Source organism: Sus scrofa, chromosome 1 (assembly GCF_054392235.1).
Source record: "Sus scrofa isolate SSC_HxYL_T2T_F1_AM1 chromosome 1, Sscrofa_HxYL_maternal_Yorkshire_Landrace_v2.0, whole genome shotgun sequence".
In the NCBI taxonomy this organism is placed as follows: Eukaryota; Metazoa; Chordata; class Mammalia; order Artiodactyla; family Suidae; genus Sus; species Sus scrofa.
In genome coordinates, this window is record NC_139383.1 from 224,824,716 (window position 1) to 224,850,320 (window position 25,605).

At 36.1% G+C, this 25,605-nt stretch overlaps 1 protein-coding gene across 37 annotated transcripts in view; it reads left to right on the forward strand.

The window, feature by feature from the left end:
• Positions 1-22,452, forward strand: part of PTPRD (protein tyrosine phosphatase receptor type D) — a 529,409-nt gene extending 506,957 nt beyond the window's left edge. For all 37 annotated transcript variants that reach the window (XM_084985812.1, XM_084985865.1, XM_084985827.1 and 34 more), the window contains 7 exons: positions 6,973-7,258; positions 7,672-7,850; positions 8,474-8,600; positions 9,815-9,940; positions 13,362-13,516; positions 16,401-16,536; positions 18,636-22,452. In XM_084985812.1, coding sequence (XP_084841938.1) covers positions 6,973-7,258; positions 7,672-7,850; positions 8,474-8,600; positions 9,815-9,940; positions 13,362-13,516; positions 16,401-16,536; positions 18,636-18,704 — 1,078 coding nt within the window. In that variant the 3' untranslated portion in view covers positions 18,705-22,452. The remainder of the gene's footprint in view (positions 1-6,972; positions 7,259-7,671; positions 7,851-8,473; positions 8,601-9,814; positions 9,941-13,361; positions 13,517-16,400; positions 16,537-18,635) is intronic.
• The last annotated feature ends 3,153 nt before the right edge of the window (positions 22,453-25,605 follow it).

A 25,605-nucleotide genomic window follows, 5' to 3' on the forward strand; every position in this document is an offset into this window, starting at 1 on the left:
ACCCACTTCAGACCCAAGGCCACATATAGACTGAAAGTAAGAGAATGGAAGAAGATATAACATGCAAATAGAAATCAAAGAAAGCAAGAGTAGCAATAGTCATACTAGACAAAATAGATTTTAAAATAAAGAAAAATCATAAGAGGCAAAGAAGGATACTACATGATGATCAAAGGATCAATCCAAGAAGAAAATATAGCAATTGTAAATATATATACACCTCAATATATAAGGCATATATAGCACAGCCATAAAAGGATAAATAAACAACAAAAATAATACACAATAATAGCAGGTGACTTTAACATCCTACTTATCAAGGGATAGATCATCTAAACAAAGAATCAAGAAGGAAACACAGACCTTAAATGACACCCTGGACCAGATAGATTTACCTGATATTTATGGAACTTTCCATCCCAAAGCAGCAGAATATACATTCTTCTCAAGAGTACATGGAACATTCTCCAGGATAGATCATATCTTGGGCCACAGATCAAGCTTTACTAAGTTTTAACAAGTTCAAATTATCCCGTGCATATGCTCTGACCTCAGTGCTATGAGACCAGAAGTCAACTACAAGAAAATAAACAGCAAAAAACAAACTCCTGGAAGATAAATCATATACTATTGAGCAACCATGGGTCATTGAAGAAATCAAAGAGGAAATCAAAAGATAAATTAGCAACAAATGATAATGAAGACCAAAAACCTATAGGACACAGCAAAAGCAGTTCTGAGAGGGGAGTTTTATTGCAATACAATCTTATCTCAGGAAAGAAGAAAAAGCTCAAATAAACAACCTAACCTTACATCTATAACAACTAGAGAAGGAAGAACAGACAAAGACCAAAATTAGCAGAAGGAAAGAAATCATAAAGATCAGAGCGGAAATTAATGACAAAAAGACAAAGAAAACAATAGAGAAGATCAATGAAACCAAAAGTTTGTTCTTTGAAAAGATCAACAAAATTGATAAACCCTTTGCCAGACTCATCAAGAAAAAAAGAGAGAAGGCTCAAGTCAATAAAATTAGAAATGAAAAAAAGAGAAAACCTGACTCCACAGAAATACAAAGGATAATAAAAGCCTACTGTAAGCAACTATATGCCAAAGAAATGGACCGATTCTTACAAGGGTACAACCTACCAAGATTGAACCAGGAAGAAGTTGAAAATTAGAACAGACAGTTCACAAGTACCAAAATTGAAAATGTGATTTAAAACCTTCTAAAAAACAAAAGTCCAGGATCTGATGGCTACACACATGAACTGTATCAAATACTTAGAGAAGAGTTAACACCTATTCTTCTGAAACTCTTTCAAAAATAGTGAAGGAAGAAACACTCCCAAGCTCATTATATGAGGCCACCAACACCCTGATACCAAAACCAGACAAGGATACCACAAAACCAGGAAATTAGGGACCAGTATCACTGATGAACATAAATGCAAAAATCCTGAACAAAATACTAGCAAACCGAATCCAAATCTATGTTAAAAGGATCATAGGGAGTTCCTATTGTGGCTCAGCAATGAGAGAACCTGACTAGTATCCGTAAGGGTACTAATTATTAGAGAAATGCAGGTCAAAACTACTATGAGGTATCACCTCGCACCAGTCAGAATGGCCATCATTAACAACTCAACAAATAACAAATGCTGGAGAGGGTGTGGAGAAAAGGGTACCCTCCTTCGCTGCTGGTGGGAATGTAAATTGGCATAACCACTATGGAAAACAGTATGGAGGTGTCTCAGAAAACTAAATATAGAACTTCCATATGACCCAGCAATCCCATTCTTGGGTTTTGAAAAAGATACATGTGGAATTCCTTTGTGGTGCAGTGGAAACAAATCTGACTAGTATCCATAAAGATGCAGGTTTGATCCCTGGCCTTGCTCAGTGGGTTGGGAATCTGACGTTGCTGTGAGTGGCTAGGATCCCACGTTGCTGTGGCTGTGGCATAGGTCAGCAGAGGTATTTCCGATTTGACCTCTAGTCTGGGATGTCCCATCTGCCATAGCTGTGGCTCTAAAAAGCAAAAAAAAAAAAGAAAAAAAAAAGAGATACATGCACCCCTATGTTCATCGTACTGTATTCACAATAGCCAAGACATGGAAACAACCTTAAATGTCCATGGACAGATGAATGGATTAAGAAGATGGGGAATATATATATACATGATGGAATACTACTCAGCCATAAAAAGATAAACTATTGCCTTTGGCAGCAACATGGATGGAACTAGAGTTTCTCATACTAAGTGAAGTAAGCCAGAAAGAAAAAGACAAATACCATAGGATATCACTTGTATGTGGAATCTAAAATATGGCACAGACGATACTATCTACAAAACAGAAATAAATCATGGTCAAGAAGAGCAGACTTGTAGTTCCTGGGGGGAGGGGAGAGGGAGTGGGAATGGATAGGCAGTTTGGGTTTTTTTTTTTGATGCAGTTGTATTAGGAATGGATGGGCAGTGGGGCCCTACTGTACAGCACAGGAACTGTGTGTGATTGGGTCACTTTGTTGTACAACAGACATTGAAAAAACATTGTAAATCAATTAAACTTTAATTTTTAAAAAATCAGAACAGTAGCTGTTCTTTTGAAAAAACATTGTAAATCAATTAAACTTTAATTTTTAAAAAATCAGAACAGTAGCTGTTCTTTCAGGAGTAGTGACTAAAAGCAGGAACAAGACGAATGTTCTGGGTGTTAGTAAGTACTCTTCTTCTTGATCTGGGTGCTGGTTACATAGGTATGTTCAATCTGTGACAATGTATCGATTATACACGTGTGATTTGAATACTTTTCTGTATATGTTATAGTTCAATAAATTGCTTTTTAAAAAGAGGAAAAAAAATCATAAAAAGGGAAATGAAACTTACAGATATTTGCTGAATGCCTCCGGGATACCACGCACCTGGTGGTACACTTTCCTGCCACCTCATTTACCATGACAATGTATGTCAAAGTATAAACTTCCTCAAACATAAGGTGTTATTTATTGGAAATATGGGGAGAACGGAGGACAGCCTGGGGGTAGATTAAAGCAAGATTTTGGGAGTTCCCGTCATGGCTCAGTGGTTAACGAATCCAACTAGAAACCATGAGGTTTCAGGTTCCATTCCTGGCCTTGCTCAGTGGGTTAAGGATCCAGCGTTGCCTTGAGCTGTGGTGTAGGTCGCAGACGTGGCTCGGATCTGGCATTGCTGTGACTCTGGCATAGGCCGGAGGCTACAACTTCGATTAGACCCCTAGCCTGGGAACCTCCACATGCTGCGGGAGCAGCCCTAGAAAAGGCAAACACACCCCTCCCCCAAAAAAGCAAGATTTTGAAAGCCTAATTTCAAATGATCCTGTGGTGACTACATCATCAAAAATTTTCCCAGCATTAGTATTGCCTGTTGTCAGCTTCAGAGGTAGAATTGTTAAATGGAGTTTGTACCTACAAAGCAGCTGCATCTTCCTTTATGTCTGCAAAGCACACTGTACATTTAATTCAACTGTAAAACTTAGATTAATTAACAAGTTAATTATCTCTATCGTGATTTAAGAAATACAAGAAAACAAGGAGAGGTTATGTGACTTTCTCAAGGACACCTCGCCATTAGTATCTGGAAAAAGTATCTTGAACCTCATGGTCTTGTATTAAGCTAAGAGACACCTCTAACATTTAAAATTCCCCCAACCTCAAACTTTTTTTTTTTTTTTTTTTTTTTTTTTTTTTGCCTTTTCTAGGGCTGCTCCTGTGGCATATGGAGGTTCCCAGGCTAGCAGTCGAACCTGAGACATAGCCACCGGCCCACTCCAGAGCCACAGCAAGGCGGGATCCGAGCTGCGTCTGCAACCTACACCACAGCTCACGGCAGTGCCGGATCCTTAACCCACTGAGCAAGACCAGGGATCAAACCTGCAACCCTATGGTTCCCAGTCAGATTCATTAACCACTGCACCACGATGGGAACTCCAAAATTCCCCCAAACTCTTCATCTTATAAAAAAGGTTAACAGGTAAGTTCCAGGGGGAAGTTACTTCCCTTTTATCCATATGAACACCAAGATTGGGTGGTTAACAATATTTTGTGTTTGGGGGAGAAAAATATGTTTCGCACAAGTCATAGCCTCTCCTCTTTGTTTCTTTTCTTCCCACAAGTCATGATTTAGACACATGTGCATATATGAGATTTTTGTTTTTTTTGGTTTTGGTTTTGGTTTTGGTTTTTTTTGGTGGGGTGGGGGGACCTTTTTTACTACCATGAAGAAGTTGATATTGTTAGGATCTGGAGTTATCCCTATTCTGAGAAAATAGTCCTTCCATTATCTGGATTTTACTGGAACCTAGGACTCAGTTATAAGGCTTACACTGTGGTTTCCACTAGGAAGAATTACGTGAAATTGTATCTAGTTAGAAGCAATGCACAATTTGGATGAAAACATTTAGAAAGACAACACAGAAGAATAAAAAGATTTACCCCTCTGAGAACCTGCCCAGTGTGAGGGTTGCCTCCCTTTTCCAGGCTAAGTCTTACTTAGTTTCTTCTGATCGTAGTGTGAGGGCTTATCAGGAGACTAAGATGTGAAAACCACTCAAAGCATTTTTCTATCTCCCTCTTCCCTATCAAACACTGTGTGGATCAGTTTTTACATACTGTCTGCACAGTTCTGAACCTCTGTCAAAGGTAGGATTTCTTTCACTGAGGAGTCCTATAACTACACCTGGATGAGCCACTGATTACACAAGGCCCCTCATACCAACCACTAATTCACTCACTTGTTTCACAAACCTTATTGCACAGTGACTTCATGCGTGGTGCAAGGCACATGAAGATAACAGAAAGTGCAGTATCTGCTCTCAAGATATGCTTATTACATGCTAATAAAACAGTGCTGATTGGGACTGAAAGGTGTTTTTATGACAGCAAGGGGTCTGGGACAGAGGGTGACTGCAATCCTTCCTGGGGGCGAGAGGTGGGGGAATGAGAAGGTGGAAGTGTCAAGGAAAACATGCCACCTTACAAATTTATTTGATAAATCAAACTAAAAAAAAATGGGACTCTGTAGATCTCAACACATCAGGTTTCTAATTTTTTTTGTGTTAAGAAATGTGCTATCATTTCTCAGAAGGCTTTTGCATTACCTCTCAATGTCATGTTATTTTTTGGTTTAAAACCCTTAAGCAAGTCCATACACAGAGGCTCTCTCACTAGATGCTGACAGATTTTATGTCTGATAGGACAGAAAAAGGTAAGCAATTTTAAAATAGTGGTAATATCCCATTCCCACTTACCCTAGTGTACAAACCTCTGGGTTCCTTGTGGAGGCTGGGTTTGATCTACGTTGCTCAATAATTAAATAAAAGTATTATTTGTTACAAAATGCTCACTTACCACCTTGGAGCCACTTGGCAGTTAAGCCAGTGTCCTTGTGCTCATCAGACTCATTTATATGGAGTTCTGGTACATTCGCTATACTAGTGCTTTTCTAGGCCTATGAAAATTTCTTGTGCAGCTTCCAGAACCAGTAGTATGATTGCAGAACCACTTGGGGTTTTTTTTGTTTCCCAGCCTGTTCAGTTCCCCATTGTTCCTGTCCTTCAAGACCCAGTTCCAGTGCCGCATCATCCATAAAACCAACATTCTTTTTCTTCCTTGTGCTATAAATGGTTATGTAAAGTATTATCTCCATTGATAGACTCTGAGCTTCAGGTAGGATCTAAGTCACTTTAATGTTGTATCCCCTCCCTTACTTAGCCAGCACTGCAGTCCCCATTGAATGAAGAGATGGATATATCAATGAGCAGATGCACAAAGAAATGGACGCATAGAAATACAAATGAGGGGAAACAGTGGCAGACAGTGAATGAAGGAAGCTATTACCTGGTGTATAAAGGTGCTGATAAATACCTATTCCAGGTAGACATCCATGATCAGAAAGAGAAAAACACTTTGAATTCAGCCATACTTGACACATAAATGGACTCAGCCTAAAGGGTTTGATAGGAGACAAAAAAAAAAAGGCTTACCTTGGAGTTAAGAACACAGATGTGTTATTTTGTTAATATTCTTTCCAACACTAGAGGAAATTCCAATGTTCCAGCCACCTAACTCTGTAATCCAGTTCAGTGAATTAGATTGTCTCCTTGGAGCAGCCGATCTTGTCTCTGTGCTTTGTTGATCTCTTACCTCCTCTCCATTGAATCGGTTTCTACCAACTGGAAAACAAGCCATAAGTCCAAAAGTAATGGAGTTTAAAAAAATGCCTCAGAGCTTCTTCAGTAACAAAGATTGATTCTTTTATTTTCCCACATAGGATACTTGAATTTCACCTGAAATTTCAAAATACATTCAACTCTGGAATAAAAAGGAGTAAAAGCAAGAAACACACCCACACTCTCTAGTGATTGCTTCTTATGAAGAATTTTTTTCTATTGAGAATACACTGTAGTATTTTTAGTATGCAACATTTTAATATTTTAATTATATAGTTCCCACTAGACTGGTTTTAAAATTTCCTTGCTGACTTTTAGCGTATGAAATGGTTCAAGTTCAATGATTTATTAGTTTTCTTTTTTTTTCTTTTTTAGCAAATTGTACTAACATAGAATGAAATGATTTATAAAGGATAAATCCTAGTTAGATCTTGACCAATTTTTAACATATATTTTAATATAAAAGGCCTCTATGTGTTTTGTTCATTATACTTTCAAAATAATGTCTGCTTTGTGTTACTTGATCAAGGAACATAGGAAGTATAGATTTAATATTTTTACATTTTGAAACCAATCATTTTACTTGGTAATTTGTTCCCTACCCTCTGGTTGAGAATGCTCCATGATCATCAGAATAGCTATTTGAGTAGAATTAATGGATTTAAAACCTACTTAATAAAAATAATGAAAATAATTTTATGATGTGTTGCTTCCCTGATAGATTCATTTCGACTTTTCTTTTCTCTTTGTTTCCTTGCAGCGCGGGAGTTGGCCGGACTGGTTGTTTCATCGTAATAGATGCCATGTTAGAAAGAATAAAGCATGAAAAAACTGTAGATATTTATGGCCACGTAACTTTAATGAGAGCCCAGAGGAATTACATGGTTCAAACAGAAGACCAATACATCTTTATCCACGATGCACTGTTAGAGGCAGTGACTTGTGGAAATACCGAAGTGCCAGCGAGAAACTTGTATGCCTACATTCAGAAGCTGACACAAATAGAAACAGGGGAGAATGTCACAGGAATGGAGCTCGAATTTAAGGTATGATATTGGATGTAATGTGGTAATTCAGGAGCAAGTCATTCTGGAATTGTCTTTCTTAACCTTTCAAATTTGTGAAGTTAACAAGATTCACTTGACCTTCTCCTCAGATGTCTGACGATAAAACACTTTCTTCCTCTCTCACTTTTCAATTCTTTGTTTCCTAACAATACCTTGAGTTCTTTTGTGCCCTATTTTAAATCAAGAGGTTGTATTCTCAGGGCATAATATTTAAAACTTCCATAGGCTATAGGGAGCTCACCAAGTAGAAGTGAAAAACAGTGCAGTTCAAAAAGTCATTTGCTTTAAAGTAAACAAAACCTTTAAATCCAAAGAGGAAATCTTTACATTGCATTCAAAGCATAAGCTAAAATTATCTTTGTCAGATTTTTCTTTTTTTTTCTCTTCAACAGCGTCTAGCCAGCTCTAAAGCTCACACCTCAAGATTCATCAGTGCCAATCTTCCATGTAATAAATTCAAAAATCGCCTTGTTAATATTATGCCATATGAATCCACAAGGGTATGCCTGCAGCCTATCCGAGGAGTGGAAGGATCTGATTACATCAATGCCAGTTTTATTGATGGATACAGGTATATACCCTTGCTCCCCTGACAGTCCAAAGACTTTATATTTACATGTGCCCTAGTTTCATAGCCAGAATGAATTTCATCTCAACTCAGAGTATTTCGTTTCTGCATCGGTCAGCATTCAGTACCTTGGTATTTGTTTTTTTATCGTTTTGGAGAGGAGTAAGAAGCAGCAGTTGTGGAGTTTATTAATCTGTCCTTCCATGTTCTTCTTTAAAAAGCCATTTGATGTGGAAGGAGTTAATAAAGAAGCTGTTTTGTACCATATTATAAAAATTTAATAGATTGTGTGAGAGTCATTTCTACAAAATGAAGCTGTACAACTAAGTGTTTTTTAAGTGATTTGTATGACGCATGGAATTGAGCTATTAGCATGGCTCTAAAGTTTAAACAGTGATGATCAAGACATATATCATCATTTTAACAAAGCAATTTCTTTTGCAAAATCTATAGAATATGTTAAATGTTCTTATTTGAATACACAATCTTAATAGGAATTTACTGCGATAGCATTAATAATATGCCCCCCCCCTTTTAAACTGGGTTTGATGTTTGCATATCACATGTGAAGGCTTCGCATGTTTTCTGATTACTGTCACATGCTATTTTCATTCTCTGGGATTCAGACAACAGAAAGCTTACATCGCTACCCAGGGACCCTTGGCAGAGACCACTGAAGACTTCTGGCGGATGCTCTGGGAACACAATTCCACCATCGTTGTGATGCTCACCAAGCTGCGTGAGATGGGCAGAGTGAGTGTCCTCACACAAGACATTTATGCCAAAAAGAAATGAAGATTTCATTTTAAAAACCCGAGTGTCAGTGCATTTCTTTGAAATTCAGAGTGCTCTGGACGTGTTCTGGACTATTCATGACCCTGTCTTGGTTTTTAAGCTGCAAAGCCACATGAGGTTCTTGAATGTGTGTGTTTTGAAGTAAGATCTAGTATTTTATTTCCAGGGAAGGACAATCATAGAGACAAAAAAGGAAGCAGATGCCCCTGTCTGACTTGCTCTGACCCTCAACGTGTTCTTGTTTCTTTTTGCTCTGGACAAGCTGGAGCTTAAGTGCCATCATTTCTCTGTATGAAAGAAGTTGACTTGCTTTTACCTCCGAGGCAGAGTTTTACTTGCTAATCTTCTACTCCCATTAAACAAAATGTTGGAAAGTTACATAGTTTTTCTAAGGATACAAGCTGGTAGTCTCAGATCTACTTTTAAAAATGATTATTCTGAAAAACACATAAAGTAATATGAGAGACACCTAAGGACCTACCACTTAGATTCAGTAGATACAAGCATTCTGCCATATTTGCTTGAGATATTTTTTCTCTCTTCTCTGTATAAGTTCAGCTGTGGAGATGAACCTAAACCCGAACTTTTAGAACCCACAGAGAGAGCAAAAAAATACCAAACTAGGAAAGAAACTTGACCTTTCTGATTTGGTTACTGACACTGCAAGACTTCGCCAAGTTATTAAATCTACCTTGGGTCCAGGTTCCTCAACTGATGAGGGAAATTGGACCAGGTCAATTCAGAGATTCCTTTCTATGTTCACATTTGCTGGTTCTCTTCATTCCAAACCACAATGGTGAATGTCAACTCTGCTGGTGCAATTGTGATTGACATGGCCAGCATTACGTCCAAGGACTGACGTAATTGTTTGTCTAGCTTGTAAGTATGAAAAGGCTTACCCTATCAAAGTGTTCAATTCAATTGATGTGTCTTATGCACCCACTATATGCCAAGTACTGTGCTTGACACGGTGGGCTGATATTGAACCACGTGATCTCCCTATCCTGAGGGAGTCTGAGGTTTCAAAGAGAAAATGGGTCACATCCATTGGTATGGCCTTAAATTCTAAAATTTTAGTAATTATAGATATCAAATATATAGTTAGATAATAAGCAAAACTTTATTGACACTTTCCATAGCTTGATATTAATTATCTTTTTTTTTTTTTTTAGGAGAAATGTCACCAATACTGGCCAGCAGAACGATCTGCAAGATACCAGTACTTTGTTGTAGATCCTATGGCTGAGTACAACATGCCACAATATATCCTAAGGGAATTCAAGGTCACAGATGCCAGGGTGAGTTGGCACAGTCCTGTGCTCTTAACCATTAGCTGAAAAGTGATCTAAAATGCATCTCTGGGAGAAACATTTTCCAAAGCAAAAAGAAATCACCCGTCCTGAAGGAAATTTTTTTTTTTTAATATAAGAGTAACTTTTCCTCTGTCTGGCAAGTTTTCTCACAAGCCCAGGCCTGGCTCCCTTTCAAATATAACATCTGGCAGCCCAACTTTGGGGACGCACTTGGTGAGTGTGTGCCGGGAAGCATTTACTGATTGGTTGGCTGCGCTTACATTCACCTTCTCAGCTCATTCTCTTTGGAGCTTTTTTGACTTCTTTATTACTTGAGGCTGTAAATATGTTGTTGTTTTGCTAAGCCCTTTAGGTCATGTGGGCTTAGAGGTTAATTTGGTATGATTTTAAAACTGCAGAGCAAATGGCATTCTTTAGAAGAATTTGACAAGCTTTGCACATTCTAATTTGATTTCTGGCCTGGTTTATTCCTCAGTGTGCTAATGTGTCTGTCCATGAGAGCTATGCACCCTCGACCCTTGTTGGCTAATTTTCATTCTGCATTTCTTATCTCAATTGCTGAGTCCAAGGTTCAGGCCTGATGTAAGATGTTCTATGCATAAACTTTAATATCTTTGCCTTTGGCCACTTTCAAACCATGATTACAAACACATCTTAGGAGAGAGTGGGGTCAGTTCAAAGCCCCATTTTGTTTTTGGAACTGTCACAGTGGATGGGTTGCATAAAACTGAAGGGTGGAGCTATTTTTACTTGATCCATTATTTTCTTGTGTGTGTGTGTGTGTGTGTGTGGTTTGTTTGTTTGTTTTGTTTTGTTTTTTTCTGGAAAGCTATTTTTCAACCAGTGCTCATGTTTAGAGATTGTCTGCTAATCCCCAAAGTCTGGCCCTGGCTGTTGACCTAAAGTGAAAGAGAAATTGGTTAGCAGGGTGCTTGGCCCAGGTGACAGACCTGTTAATCCCTGAAAGTCTGAAGTCTTAACTATTCTGAAGATGACTATGCCCAAGACAGCAGTTAAGTCCCTAGGTCTCATTTTGAGTTGCCTAAGCAAATGTCTCTCAGTTACCTATTGTTTTTTAAAAAAGAAGAAAGCATGCTCCTTCAGAATTTGAAGATAGATATGTGAATGAAAATTTTGAGGGCCTTCAAGCAAACTCACCAACCATTTTCGATGACAAAGCATAGGAGCCAGGCTCTGCAAATGGCAGAGACAACTTCTTTACTGATCCTCACTTGTCCAAGTTAAATCCGAGCACAATAAGCAAAAGAAATATTGAAGCAGGAACTTGTTCATTTGTTGCTTTTTTTTTTTAAGGCTCCCCATGATTGTATAATTTTCTTAGCTGCCATAACATTTGCTGTTTGTGCTCCTACTGTTTTTCTAATCTCCACTTCCCACTTTAGAATGTAAGTTGGCACTTGAGAATACAGTGTTGTTAAACAGGTAACCTTTAAATGGAATCAGGTGGTCGCACCTCCAAATCATAAAGGTTTATGCACATGACCTCTTCTTGCTGTTAAAAGCAACTGTGGTCAGAAATGAAATCCCCAGGACAATCAGAGGAGGAAAAATCTGTATTATCTAGCCTCTGGCTTCCCTTCCTGTGCTTTCCAAACCTTTTCCAGAAACAGAGGGACGTAAATCATGCTTCCATGGTTACCATCCATGAGTTGGTTATGGGGCCAAGCAGTTATTTTCATATTCCTTGGTATTCTCACAAAGTTGATATGATCTTCCTATTTTATTTCATTTCCCAAATGATGCCAGTCAGGAATATGCCCTGTTCCTATGGATAACCCCAGGCTGAGTGATATGTTTCCATATCCAGTTGGTCCTTCCTTTCTTCTCAATATTACTGAATGAGAAAGACTGGGTCTCCGTCTACTGACCCAAAATCTTGGGAACATGCACATTGTATCCAAAAGGACTTTAACAAGTAGTGAAGTGATACAAAAATGGAAAGGAGAACAAAGTTAAAGCCTTAAACTGGTATCAGGGCCTCCTCAAATGGGATCAGCCCCTCTAAACTTGGAATTTGGATTCTCTCTCTCTTTCTGTTGATTTAGAGAAGAAAGTTCCTGCTCATAGTTATTATCCCTGCTTCTGTAGAAAAAGGGTCCTTTTTGCTTTTGTTGTGCTTCCAAAAACACTGAAAAATTCCAGAAGGAATCAGAAGTGCATTAATACCTCCTTTCCAGACCACTTATATATATCATGGATCAGAGCAGTTCTGCCTAATCACTTTAGAAAAGAAAGACTCCTCCTGCATATAATTTTGGTTTACCTGTGTTAAAACCTCCCACAGACATCTCAGTTCCTGTGATCAGCCAGGAAGAATCCTTTTTCAGAACACAGCATTTATTTACTAATAACCTCTCCTATCTCCTTGAGGGATGCCTCACTTCTTACTCAACAGCATAGCGGCCTGGCACACACCATGTACCCTGCCATGGACAGAAATCATATACCTCTGAGACATAGGGGGGTCTCTAGGTTAACAGCAGCTACCCAATTTGTGTCAGATCCTTTCAGTGTCACAATTTTTCACTTGACAATGCTGCAAATAAGCCAGCACAGCAGATGGGAAGGTATCATGGCAAAAGCAAAACCTCTGCTCAGGATGCCATGGCTGGATGGTCCTTGCAATATTAAGCTAATGTATTCTGAACTTTTGGTTGTGTGTGTGTGTTTGTGTGTATAATTATAGTATAGTATAATTGATTTACAATATTTTTGCCAGTTTCTTCAGTACAGCAAAGTGACCCAGTCATACATGTATACAGTCCCCTTCTTATACTATCTTCCATCATGGTCTATCCCAAGAGATTGGATGTATTTCCCTGTGCTATATAGTAGGAACTCATTGCTTATCCATTCTTAATGTAATAGTTTGCATCTACTAACCCCAAAACTCTCAGTCCATCCCACTCCTTCCTCCCTCTCCCTTGGCAACCACAAGTCTGTTCACGTCTGTGAGTCTGTTTCCGTTTTGTAGATAGGTTCATTTGTGCCATATTTTAGATTCCACATATAAGTGATATCATATGGTATTTGCCTTTCTCTTTCTGGATTCTGAACATTTGGAAATGTTCCACTTTGGTTTTGAAGGCAAACTTTTTGAAGCATTTACACATATTGAAATGAGGTGGCTCTTTATGAGAATTCAGGTTTTTAACTGGGCATTATAAGAATAAATAATTTGAAGTTTACATGCAGGTGAATGCAGACAGTGTTGATAGCAGGTAAGATACAAACATAACTAATTTTCTAGTTAAACATATTTCCAACTTTTTCTTCCTTTTTTTTTTCTTTGTTGGAAAAATGATGCCTGCTGCTGTGGTCTGGGAAATGACTGATCCTCCCCATGGCCTCCTTTGTGGCTGGGTACATGGCTTTCTCTCTAAAGGATGGGCAGTCCCGAACCGTGAGGCAGTTTCAGTTCACCGACTGGCCAGAGCAAGGAGTGCCAAAGTCTGGAGAAGGATTTATTGACTTCATTGGCCAAGTTCATAAAACAAAAGAGCAGTTTGGTCAAGATGGACCCATTTCAGTCCATTGCAGGTGAGTTAAGAATCAGGAATGATGTGTTTCCATTTGTGCTTAATGCGCTGATAACTTTGAAAAGATGTACTATGTCCACTCACTGTTAGTACCAGGTTGTTGCGAATCAGCATAATTGACATTTTACTTTTATTTTTCTCAGAAATCATTATAAACCCTAAAGCACAGACTCATTTCTCTTTCTTTCCATAAAGTGAAAAAAAATCAGAGAATGATTTTTATCATCAAATTTTACCTCTTGTAACAAAGGATCAAACTGTGTTTTTCCTTGCCTATTTTACCATAATAGGAATTGTTGGTACATCCTGTAGTGATCATTTGTTCAGTTAATCATTTCTTACTTGTTTTGCTTTTATGGCATTACTCTGATAACTATCTTTCTGCATATTTCTCCCATGTTTGTCTTGAGAAAACCTTAAGTAGTTATTAAGCCTTAATGACAATACTAATTCTTGCCAGTCAATAAGTTATTAGCATGGTACCTCAGTTAAAATTGCAATTTGCTTGAAAATTGTTGCTATATCAGAAAATGAAGCACCTTCTAGTTAATTATTTTCAATAGTTTCCACAACATTTTATAATTCAAGTCATTGAAGTTAATAGAAATAGCAAGTAAATGGTTCAGAAAGGACACTCACCATAAATTTAGTTCTTTTGGTAGTTGCTATGCAAAAATCTTCCAGCAAAAGGAATTCACCTAATTTTTTTAAAGTCTCTGTTTATAACCCTCTAGGGTCAAAATCTTGAGAGGGTTTATTAAAAAATTTATTTCACTTCCCCTCACAAAATCCCAAGCTACAGTTCTTAGTGACATGGGAGACAGAGTCTCAAAATAGGAGAAATATTAGACATGAGTTTAAGAATATCTGAACTCCAGTCCCACTTCTATCATCATGCAGCTTTGGGACAGCAGGGGAATTTCTTTAGACCTCAATTTTCTCAGCTGATCTATAAGACCCTTTCTAGCACACTCTGTTTCCCAGACATGTTAATATCATATGAGAAGCAGACCTTATTTATACATATTTCATTTCTGTTAAGTTCATCCAAAATCCTTTGCTCTAGACAAGACAACCAAAGAGCATGTAGAAAATGATGCATGGGCTCGATATTCAGACAAAGTGGATGGTATACATTGGACTTGAATTACCTGGATATTCCCCTTAATTTTCCATGTAATTTGCCAAAATCCCAGTTTAAAATTTCCAGTGTTAACTATCAAGAATATATTTAACACATTTTTAAACTGTAATCATTCCCATGAGTATAAATATATGTGTATGTAGGTGTGTGTTATGTCTCATTGCTTTTGTCACAAAATTAAAGTTTCCTTTAGTATGTACTCCTTTACTATGACATGTTATTCACAGATTTTATATGTATATCTTAAAGACTTCCAGATATTTTCTCTTATCTTGAAATATTTTTAAAAATCATGTATTTTACTTATAACATTACTAACATGATAAAGTCAATCAATTAAGAAATTAGAAGGGCAGTGTTTGTTATTTTCTTGAAAGCACCCAGTAGAAAGCCAGAAAACCTGTGTTTTTCTTATATCTGAACAGTCAAATCAAGGTAAGATAGACTCTGGAGGACCTGGACCATTCAAAAGAAGATTATAAATCACAGTCTCTTGGGATTAAGGGAGACTTTCAAGGTTGAAAGAGACCTTCAAGGTCATCCATTCCATCTTTATAGAGAGCACTGACTCCTCCTGGACATTCTTAGTCACTTTGTAAAACCTGCCCAAGGATTTTAAAGCCTTACTTAACATTTCTGTTAGGACTCTTTAGAAAATCCAGTTTATAAAGGGATCCACTACTTATGTATTAGCCGCATCTCCCAGTAAATGAATCCTTCCATTTTCTACAGCCAGTGCCCAAGCGTTACACATGCTATTTAATTAGGATCCAAAAGTGGAGGGATTTTTCAGATTATTCACTCTTCTCATTACCTAAACCTCCAGTTGCTTTCCTACTTCTTAAGAACACAAAAGCTATGAATTAATTTTCTTTTCTGACTGAAGTTATAATTCTGGAATTATCTTAAAACAATAAAGAAAACAGAAACTTAAAACCTGGCAAATGTGGTGTAAAGAATTCTGATGTTTTAGCCTCTGAATATCTAAAAATAGTAGATAAGTGTATAACTCAGTGGCTCTTAACTTTTTTAGTTTAGAGACCACTTTGAAAGTTAAAGTTATGTTATAACTGTTAAAGTTATAAGTTTCAGGAAACAGAAATATATGTATACATACATTTATACAATCTGTACATATGATATTCACAGACCCTTCTGAAGACCAAATGATGACCCCATATCAAAAAATCCTGTTATGTAATCTTTTCTCATATCAAAACTAATGTCTGAATTTGCATAGTCTATATACTTTCTTGTTGTATTTACATGTGTAGGTGATGAGCCATCCTGCACAGATTTTACCTACAAGAAAATTTGAAGAGTCCCAATTTATCTCACCTTATCTGAATTATTTCATACTTTAAAAATATTAAGGCAAGGTCTATAATTTCAAGATCTGCATGAAGAGTATAAATCTATCTTTTATTTACCCTCCACTTTATCCATTTATTTTACAATATTTGTTTTCTGTGTCTTTCCAAAATGGTGTATAATCCCAGTTGAAAAGTCATTTTATTGTACAAGACTTAATCCTAATTACTCCGCATTCATTTTCACCTGTTATCATGGAACACTATCCTAAGAGTGATCATTTTGTGAACCCAACACCATATTTTCCTGAACATTGTGTAGAAGATCCTGATGTGATGTGGAAGCTGGTAGATATATGTCCACTTCTAAGCAAATGTGGCCCAGGTTATGGGTGTCTCATTCAGTAATATTGCCTTTGTTATTACAACAGTGCGGGCGTTGGAAGAACTGGAGTCTTCATAACACTAAGCATCGTTTTGGAAAGAATGAGATATGAAGGCGTAGTAGATATCTTCCAGACGGTCAAAATGCTAAGAACTCAACGACCAGCCATGGTGCAGACAGAGGTGAGAAAAATTTCTAGGAGTTTGTCAAATGTCAAGAGCCAAATAAGCAATGAGGTCCTGCTGTATAGCACAGGGAACTATATCCAGTCACTTGTGATGGAATATGATGGAGGATAATATGAGAAAAAGAATATACATGTATATATATGTATATATATGTATATACATATGTGTGTATGTATATATGTATGTATATGTATGACTGGGTCACTTTGCTGTACAGCAGAAATTGACGGAACATTGTAAATAAGCTATAGTGGAAAAAAAATCTTTAAAAAAGAGCCAAATAATAGACTTTAATGTTCAAGATCTCCCAGAGTCCAGACACGGTCAACATGAGAGGAAAAATACAGGAAAATACTATAGGAAAAGCATCCAATTGTTTAATATTTTTGAACCTTATTTTCCCTCTCTTTATATGGGAGTGGCAGAGTCAACGTCTTAGGGTTGGTTTGGAAGTTATCTAAGATCTATTAGATTGAACCATGTTAAATTGTCTCTATTTGACCATTTGGGGCCTATAAAAATGGCAATTTCGTATAATTCATTATCTATATGAATGTGATACACAGTGCACATATTAACATATCTAAAAGGCACAATCCCTATTAGATTTTAGACTCTTGCCCATTTTACTTCTCTATTCTCCTTTTATATGCCTAGGTATTATAATCAACTTCTGTACATTTCATTTCTTAATAATGGTATTTTCAAATAGTTACATCCTGGATATGCTCTAGAGAAATTTACCTCCCATTTTCTATTCCAATAATTGAGATGAAAATTCTGATTTTTCTCAGAATGAGTTCATGATTTAGCCAATCTGGCCTACTGACTTCATTTTAAGGATAACATAACTAATAGATAGTGTTTCTGTTCCCCAAAAGGCTACCAAATTATACAATGTATATGTATTCCTAAATTCATCACCCACGGTAAATTCCAGACTGTGGTTTCAAAATAGTGCAAGCATTTGGCTTGCAATACTCAAAACATTATGTCAGCCTGACAAACTTAATGCATGTTGGAGGTGACAGAGGGAAATTGGACGTTTAAAAAGCCTTAACACTTAGCCAAGCAACTTACTGTGACAAGACAGGAAAGCAAACTCCATTTATTTTGCATTACCATTTTTATTGTAGAAAAATGCACATTTAAGCAAAATAGAAACTATCTACTTTCAGCCCCATTGGCTTCCAAAAATAAGTTTCTTTTATGGGGAAAATCCTACTTTTTCTCATCCCTTCTCATCTGTAAATTATAATTTTTCCATCTTTCTAACCATGCCCCCACTTATTCCAGTTTGACGGTGCTCATCCCTGTCTGAAAAAGGACATTTTTCATGCTGTTTTAGTTTAGCATGTGTCTTTCTAGAACAGACAGCTAGCAATCACACTGAATTAGGCCAAATGGCACTGATATTTCTTGACATGGGTAGCCAATCTTGTGATGCCATTATCAAGAATGAAAAGCTTGAAAGTTGAGCATGCTCTGGGGCCATGCTCCTCACCACAAACCTTTGGCTGCCCCCTCCCTTATAAGCACATCAGAAACAATGTTTAGCAACTCTGATTGTTGGCAACAAGGTCTATTGTCTAATAAGATTTTTTTTTTAATTCAAAGTTTTTTGGCAGCATCCTTGAAGATAAATGAACCCATATTTTCCTCAAAACAATATGTGCCTGTACCAGCCTCTCTTAAATATACAAACTGAGAACTACTTATGACAAATGATTGAATAATTATAAAAGACAGCTGTGACATATAAGGAGTTCACATGTTTAGTTGGTGGTAATTGTTTGATGCTACTTGAGAACTGTTCACATTTGTCTGGAAGATAACCTTCACACAAGCTGTCGTTACTTTGGAATTAGGAGACTATTTTAGTCAAGTTGATTGGTGAAGTTAGAAACACTGTATTTGCTAATGGGTCTTTGCTCCAAACAGCAGCTGGTCATTGGATTGAACTGATTCATGAAAGTAGTAATTTTGCCCCCTGTCTAGATATACCTTTGTCTTCTAATATCAATTTTCATTTTTCTAGTAAAATATACTCATGGCCCCTTCTCCTCTTTATCTTCATGCTTTGTCTCCTACAGGATCAGTATCAGTTCTGCTATCGAGCCGCGCTAGAGTACCTGGGCAGCTTCGACCACTATGCAACGTAGAAACCCCTGACCCACTTTGGATTTTTACTGAAGGCCCTTCAATATCCATGGAGTCTCTTCTGAGCCATACAGGGCACTTGAGAAGTCCTTCTTAACTTCTAGCTAACAACCACTTAGTGGGACTATCAAACACAAAACAAATTAAAAAAAAATTTTAAAAATTAAAAAAAAAAAAAACCAACTCTTCCAGGTGGACCAAGAATTCACAGTTTAATAATCTAACCTGAAAACTAATAAAGAGAATCCTGACTGATGAGGAATCTGAAGGATTTTATTTACAGATACCTCAAGGATTCAAAATAAAGGGAAGAAGAAATCACAGCAAAGAACCACCATCTTGTTCAGGATTGCTTGATTGGGTGCAAGGAGAAATGGCCTGAGTGCGGCAGTTCAGGGCAAGATCTTTGCTGGCTTCTCATGACAAAATGGACTCTGCTTTGACATCACCCCTTCCCACCATATTACTCATAATAACATTTTAGGGGGAAAGGGGGGTGGGGAATGTTTAAAAAGAAAGTCTTTGATTTAGTTTTGTAGTATTGTAAAGATACTGCTGACCTGTGCTTCATTTTTAACTGTGTAAACTTTTTTTTAACAAAATGTATCATTCGATAAAGTGAATTTTAAAAAAGTTACATAACTCTTCATTTTTTATTTCTAAATTGTAGGTTTTTTTAAGCCGTAGAACTGTTATCTGTAATATCTTGCTGTAGAAATGTCAAATAATTTGAAAATTTGCACATTTTTGTGCAATACTCTTAATCTACAGTATCGGTCTTGTCTGATATTACTTTTACACTTCTGTTCGGTTTTTGTTGGTGAGAAAGTTCCCATTCTCTTCACATAATCAAAGAGAATCGTTTTGTTTTGTTTTTTGGAATCAACAGGGAGGCGCAAAGTATAAAGTTGCTGCTAACATATATACATATATATCCACATTTTATAAGGGTGTCTATGTATATATAGACAGTGTGTCCACACAAAAAGATAGATATAGCTATCATTCAGTTCTTCCATGCTTTACTTTTTAATTTTTTTAAGGTAGAAAAGCTATTGTAACATCGTTTTCAATTTGTTATTAATTTTATGACATACTGATATTACTTAATATTAAAAAATTTTAATTTTTAAGGGAAATGAGGAATGCACATCAGTGATTGTCAAACCTCACCCCCTTAATTTCCTAACCAATCTTTTCCACCGCCCCAACCCACCAAATCATATCCACAAATACTATTTTGTTAGCCAGGCTTCCAACAAAGTTCAATATTTCTAACACTCTAGTGCAATAAAACATTATTAAATATCTAAGAGGTGTGCATGTGGGAAAGGTCAGTGCATATCCCTTTAGGAGGGGAGAATGTTGTAATATATCAGCTATTCAAGATGTTTAAAAAACAGTGTATTCAATCGTATATTGTCTATAGTATGTGCTATGAAATTTGCATTTATGATATGTAACAGGGGCAAAGCCAAACTCATGTTACTCTGTTCAGTCAGAAACATTTTTTGTGGCATACAGCATTCCTGGGAAGTGCTGTTCTTTGTTTTTTCTTTTGGTTTTAGTTTTGCATTTAGAGTGCCTTATAATTGATGCCTATTTTAATAGCATTTCTTTTTAGCTTTCGGTTTATATTTTCATTAGTTGTTCATATATGTTTCTCTTCCAATTAAAGCATTATCTGTTTACCACATGTACAAAAACTCTTTGAATAATATGCATTCCTAGTTTTCAACCAAGTCGGGGATGTTAGTGATTGTACCAGCCCAAAGCACTTGGATAATCAGGGCCCTTCTTCCTTTCATAATTGCCAACATCAGGAAAAGCTACCAGTTTTTTTTTTTTAATTACTTTCAAATCTGCTCTGGAACATTCAGTAACCGCACTAAACTTATTTTATTAACAAACATCATTGTCAACTTTGAATATATTTACTATTTCATTAGGATTTTTCTAAAAGGAGAAATTAAATATATATAAATATATATATATATATATATCTCCCCCCAAATTTTCAACATAATTCTACAGGAAGCCATGGATGATGGCATGAGTTTGCCATATCTTACATGATTTTAAAGAACTCTCAAAATATCTAAGGAAACTCTTAAAGAGTTTTGGTGTAATATTTTGGTTTAGTATTAGCTTCATTGATGTTCTGCACAGAAGGATTTTTTGTTGTCCACATTTTCCCATTACTAGAAGAATGAAATCCAAGAGACCAAACACTTGCAAGCATCGTATTTGAGCACTTTTGTAAAAAAGAAAAAAAAAAAGAAAATAAAAAAAAGAAAATATATAATACTAAAAAAAAAAAAAAAAAAAAAAAAAAGTATCTAGAAGGCTACCTCAGAATGAGACTCTCTAACCTACATCAGAACCAGAGAAGAATGTGCACTATGTGGGTCTGTTGTTTTCTTTCAGTTTTTCTCTTTTGGAGATTTATCCAAGTGCCAGATTACTCAGTGCTATAATTTTCATTTAGTGAAACAAAGGGGGTCAGACAGACATTGTATCATGCAGACACACCATATTGGACATGTAGGATCTGATGGTGTATTGCACACCAGAACCATCAGCCATTGAGCAGGTTCTTTCCCTGATACAAAAACTGCCCATTTGGCAAGGGGAAAGGGGAGAATAATCATGAGAAGAAAATGAATGGGATGCATACCACAGACGAACAAGGAGGAGACGATTCCAGATATCTTACTGTTCAGGAGCTTTTCCGAGAACTAACTCCCTTACTGTCATTGATGTGCATTCCACTCTGCTTTTCTGTACAACCATTATGTTTTATTTTCCCAGGTAAACATCTTTATCTACTATTACCATAAACTTACAAGTTTCCAATTATTTTCATCATCATAACCAGTACGGTGCTATTATTTACCTATGTATGTGTAGTTATGTATAATTTTGTAATTAGTTACAATGGTAAAAAAATCAAAATATATAAAAAGTGATTTGTACAGAACTTTATTTTAGCTCTTTTTTAAAAATGATTTGCATGGTTAGACAACGGCGAGGACAGCCAGGGGAGGGAAGGGCCTCTAGGGAACTTTGCACTTTCTATACCTTTGTACTATGCACTGCCCTATTGATTCTACACCCAATAATGTTATTACTTGAACCCATCTGTAAGAAACTGCTTCAGAAATTCATTTGTGTGTATGTAAAACACCCAACATAGAAACAGGAAAGGAAAAATTCTTCAGTAATGTACAGATTTTTTTTTTCTTTCCTGTTTCTTGTTTTTTAGTTTTATGTTTTGTTTTTGTTTTGTTTTGTTTTTTGGTTTTGCTTTGTTTTAGGCCCTTCTTTTTATTTTTAATTACCTTTTCTTTTTCTTCTTTTGCATTTCGGTTTCCTTTGGGTTTATGGGTGCCCTGATACTCCAGCAGAGATCAGAAGGCTGCAGATCCATCCTCTCCATCCGTTACGTGGCTTTGCCATCCAAGCTTGGAGTGTCTTTACAAAGATAATAACAGTTGTGTTCTTTGCTCTCGTTTTGGATGCATAGACTGAAAAATTTAAAAAAATAACTTGTAAAATGGCTTGTTAAAAAAAATACAATTACCTCTAATCAGTAGTACGCGTAAATGTTTTACAGAATGAAAGGCGTGCTTTTTATTTTCTTACTTCGTTACATTGGTGGCGAAAGAAGTCTGTATGAAAATCAGTTCTTTGCTGACACAAGTTCCATTTGTTACAAATGAATTCTAATAAAAATGTCAGTGTTATGCAGCCCTGGCCTTTGCTTTGTTCACTCAAGCACTTTGATTTTGAACTGACTCTACATGTTCCCCCTTCTTCCCTGGTTATCTAGTTCATTTCATTATACTAATAGTATACCCAGAGGCTGCTATCTGCAGGTGTCTGCCTTGAGTGAGCACCTTTCACTGGTAAGCAAACCGAGGTTTAGAGAAGTAGTTTGATCAAGTTCACATAGCAAAGAAAGAGACCTTGGTTTCCTTTAAATTAGAGATCATGGGCAATCTTTAATTCTGAGCAAGATGACTACTATATACATATAAATGCATTGCAATATATATAAGTGCAATCATCTTGAAAAACCTGGTATCTTTCATGCACATAAAACTTTGGGAATATGGCTAAGAAAATATTTTGCTGACTTGTTTATTCAGTTATTCAATATTATGGGTCAGAACTGTTGTAGGCATTGAGAATGAAACTGTGAACAAATGGGATACTGCTGCTTCTTGCATGGAGGCTGCAGTCTAGGGAGAAAGAAAGGCATTTACTAGATAATGATAAAATTACATTCTGATATGTGTGATCAGGGAAAGGAGAGATCCATGAAGTTAGGACTTTCTATTATAGGGGACAGAAAATCTAACTGGCATACAAGGAATGGAAAGTGCTTTTTGGCTCATATATTTAAAGACAAAGAATGGGCTTATATTGAAAGAGTAGGAATACATAATAAATATTTAGGAACAACTGGATTCAGGACTCAGGTGATGTCTTCAGTATTTAGTGTCTCTCTCCTCCTCTCAGCCTCATTTCTAATTTCTTAGTGTTAGTTAAAAGCAATCTGTGTGGTCCTTGGAAACTCGAGGATCTTAATACCAAAAAGCAGGCAGGTGGAAGAGTTTATGTCCCCAACAGCACAAACAGGAGTCCTTGAATGGAACTGGTGCTTGCTGGCCCTCACTGATGTGACTTGGGACAAGTGATCATCTCGGGGTCACAACTGTGGATAAAAGAATATGCTCAAAGAGCTGCCAAATCAAGAAAGGTATAAGGTGGCAGTCATCCTGCTAAATAGCAGTGACTGACTGCAAATCCATATCATGAGTTAAGGTAAGGCAAAGCACATATATGCTGGGTAGTGGTACAACTACATGTTGCCATGGAAATAATAAGGAAATGTAACAATCCCACTACCCAAAAAATATTTTTGAAATCTTGATACTGAATAGACAATTAAATTCTTTTTTTCTCCCTGTTTCTTTCTCTACACCTAAATTATCCTTTAATTTTATAGATTCATTGCCCTATTAATTGATAGTGTAGGCATACAATCTCTAAACAGGAAAAAGAGGGCATACAATCTCTAAACAGGAAAAAGAGGACAAAAACTTCAAGATGAATCATACTTAATATTCTGATCATTGTGATGTACTGTTTTAAACAGACATCTGATTGAAGTGCCAGATAACAAAATAGCTAATTTTACAAACATACATACATGCAGCACTCATTAATTAATAACTCAATCATTAGTTTAGATCTATTTTACTTAGTCATATTTATGATTAAACTTCAGAAGTTAAGAGAATTTCAATAAAATACAATAGTTTAAAATTATAAATCTGAAAATTACCTCTCATTTTTTAAAAAGATTTTTCAAGTTATAAGGAAAGAAATATGGTAAGGAAACACGATGAATCTGAAATTGTAGATTTTATTATTATTTGCAAAAGAAAAGTGAAAACAATGTAAATGTCCAATAATAGGAAATGATTAAGGAAAAAAATGTATATATGTGAAATTGTATATATGTAAAATTTTATACACACACCCTCCATAATTCCATATATAATGCACTACCATTTAGTAATTAAGTGGTTAAATAGTTTATGGAAAAAAAATATGACATGAAAAATTGTTATAATACATTTTAAAAGGAGGTATAAAATTATGTTTACACATTAAAACAAAGAATTAAATGACTTGAAAGAAATGCAGCAATTATTAAATGATGACTGTGATAAAATTGTCTTGCACTTTGTACATCTTCTAAAATTTTTACCATAAGAATTTTTAAATAGCAAAGTAAGGGTGTTTAAAAATAAAGGAAAAGATGGAGTAATTTTTTAAAAATCAATTTAAAAAGGCAAGAATGGAAAGGAAAAAAAAAAGAACCTAGAAAAGAACCCAGAACAGGTAGGACAAATAAAAAGAAAATAATAATATGGTAGATTTAAAAAAAAATTACATTAAATATTAATGGAGCATAACTGATTTAAAATATAATTTTCAGTCTAAATATTTAGTGCCTATAAAAATAAAAGACTGCTAAAAGTAAAAGAAGATCAATAAACATGCCATGCAATCACAGCCAAAAGAAAGCTGTGCTGAGTTTTATTAATTTCAGCCAAAGTATTACCAGATAATAAGAGAGTCAATTCCCACTGAGAAAAATTCAATGCATGGGAAGATGTAATAATTCTATGTTCATAAGCACTTTGTCATACAGCTTCAAAATAGAGACAACAAAAATAGGTTGAACCAAATAAAACTACATATATATCCACAACAGGGGAGATTTTTAAACACTTTTCTCAATGAATTGTGGTTGCAACGGGCAAGGTGGAAAGGAGCAGGATAGATTGGGAGTTTAGGATTAGAGGATGTAAACCATTACATTTAGAGTGGATAAATGATAAGACCCTATTACTTAGCACAGAGAACTATATCCAATCTCTTGTGATAGACCATGATGAAAAATAATGTAAAAAAGAATATGTATGTATAACTGGGTCACTTTGGTGTACAGCAGAAATTGGCACAACATTGTAAGTCAGCTATAATTTAATACAAAAAAAAACCCACTTCTTTCAACAGTTGATAAAATTACTGTTTCAGGACAGATCCCAAAAATATTTATCAAGGATATAAAAGATATGAATAACCTGAGTAACAAAAGGCCTAAGTGACCTATGTACACCTCTAGTCAACAACTTAAGAATACATTCAATAAGAACTGCATTTTCAACAGCAAATGGAATGTTTTCAAGAGCACATGGAACATTTACCAAAATTGACTAGGGATTGGACCATAAAACAAGCCTCACAAATTTTGAATGTTTTAATTACACAGAGTATATTTTTTGACCATATTAGAGTTCAACTGGAAGCCAATACAAAAGA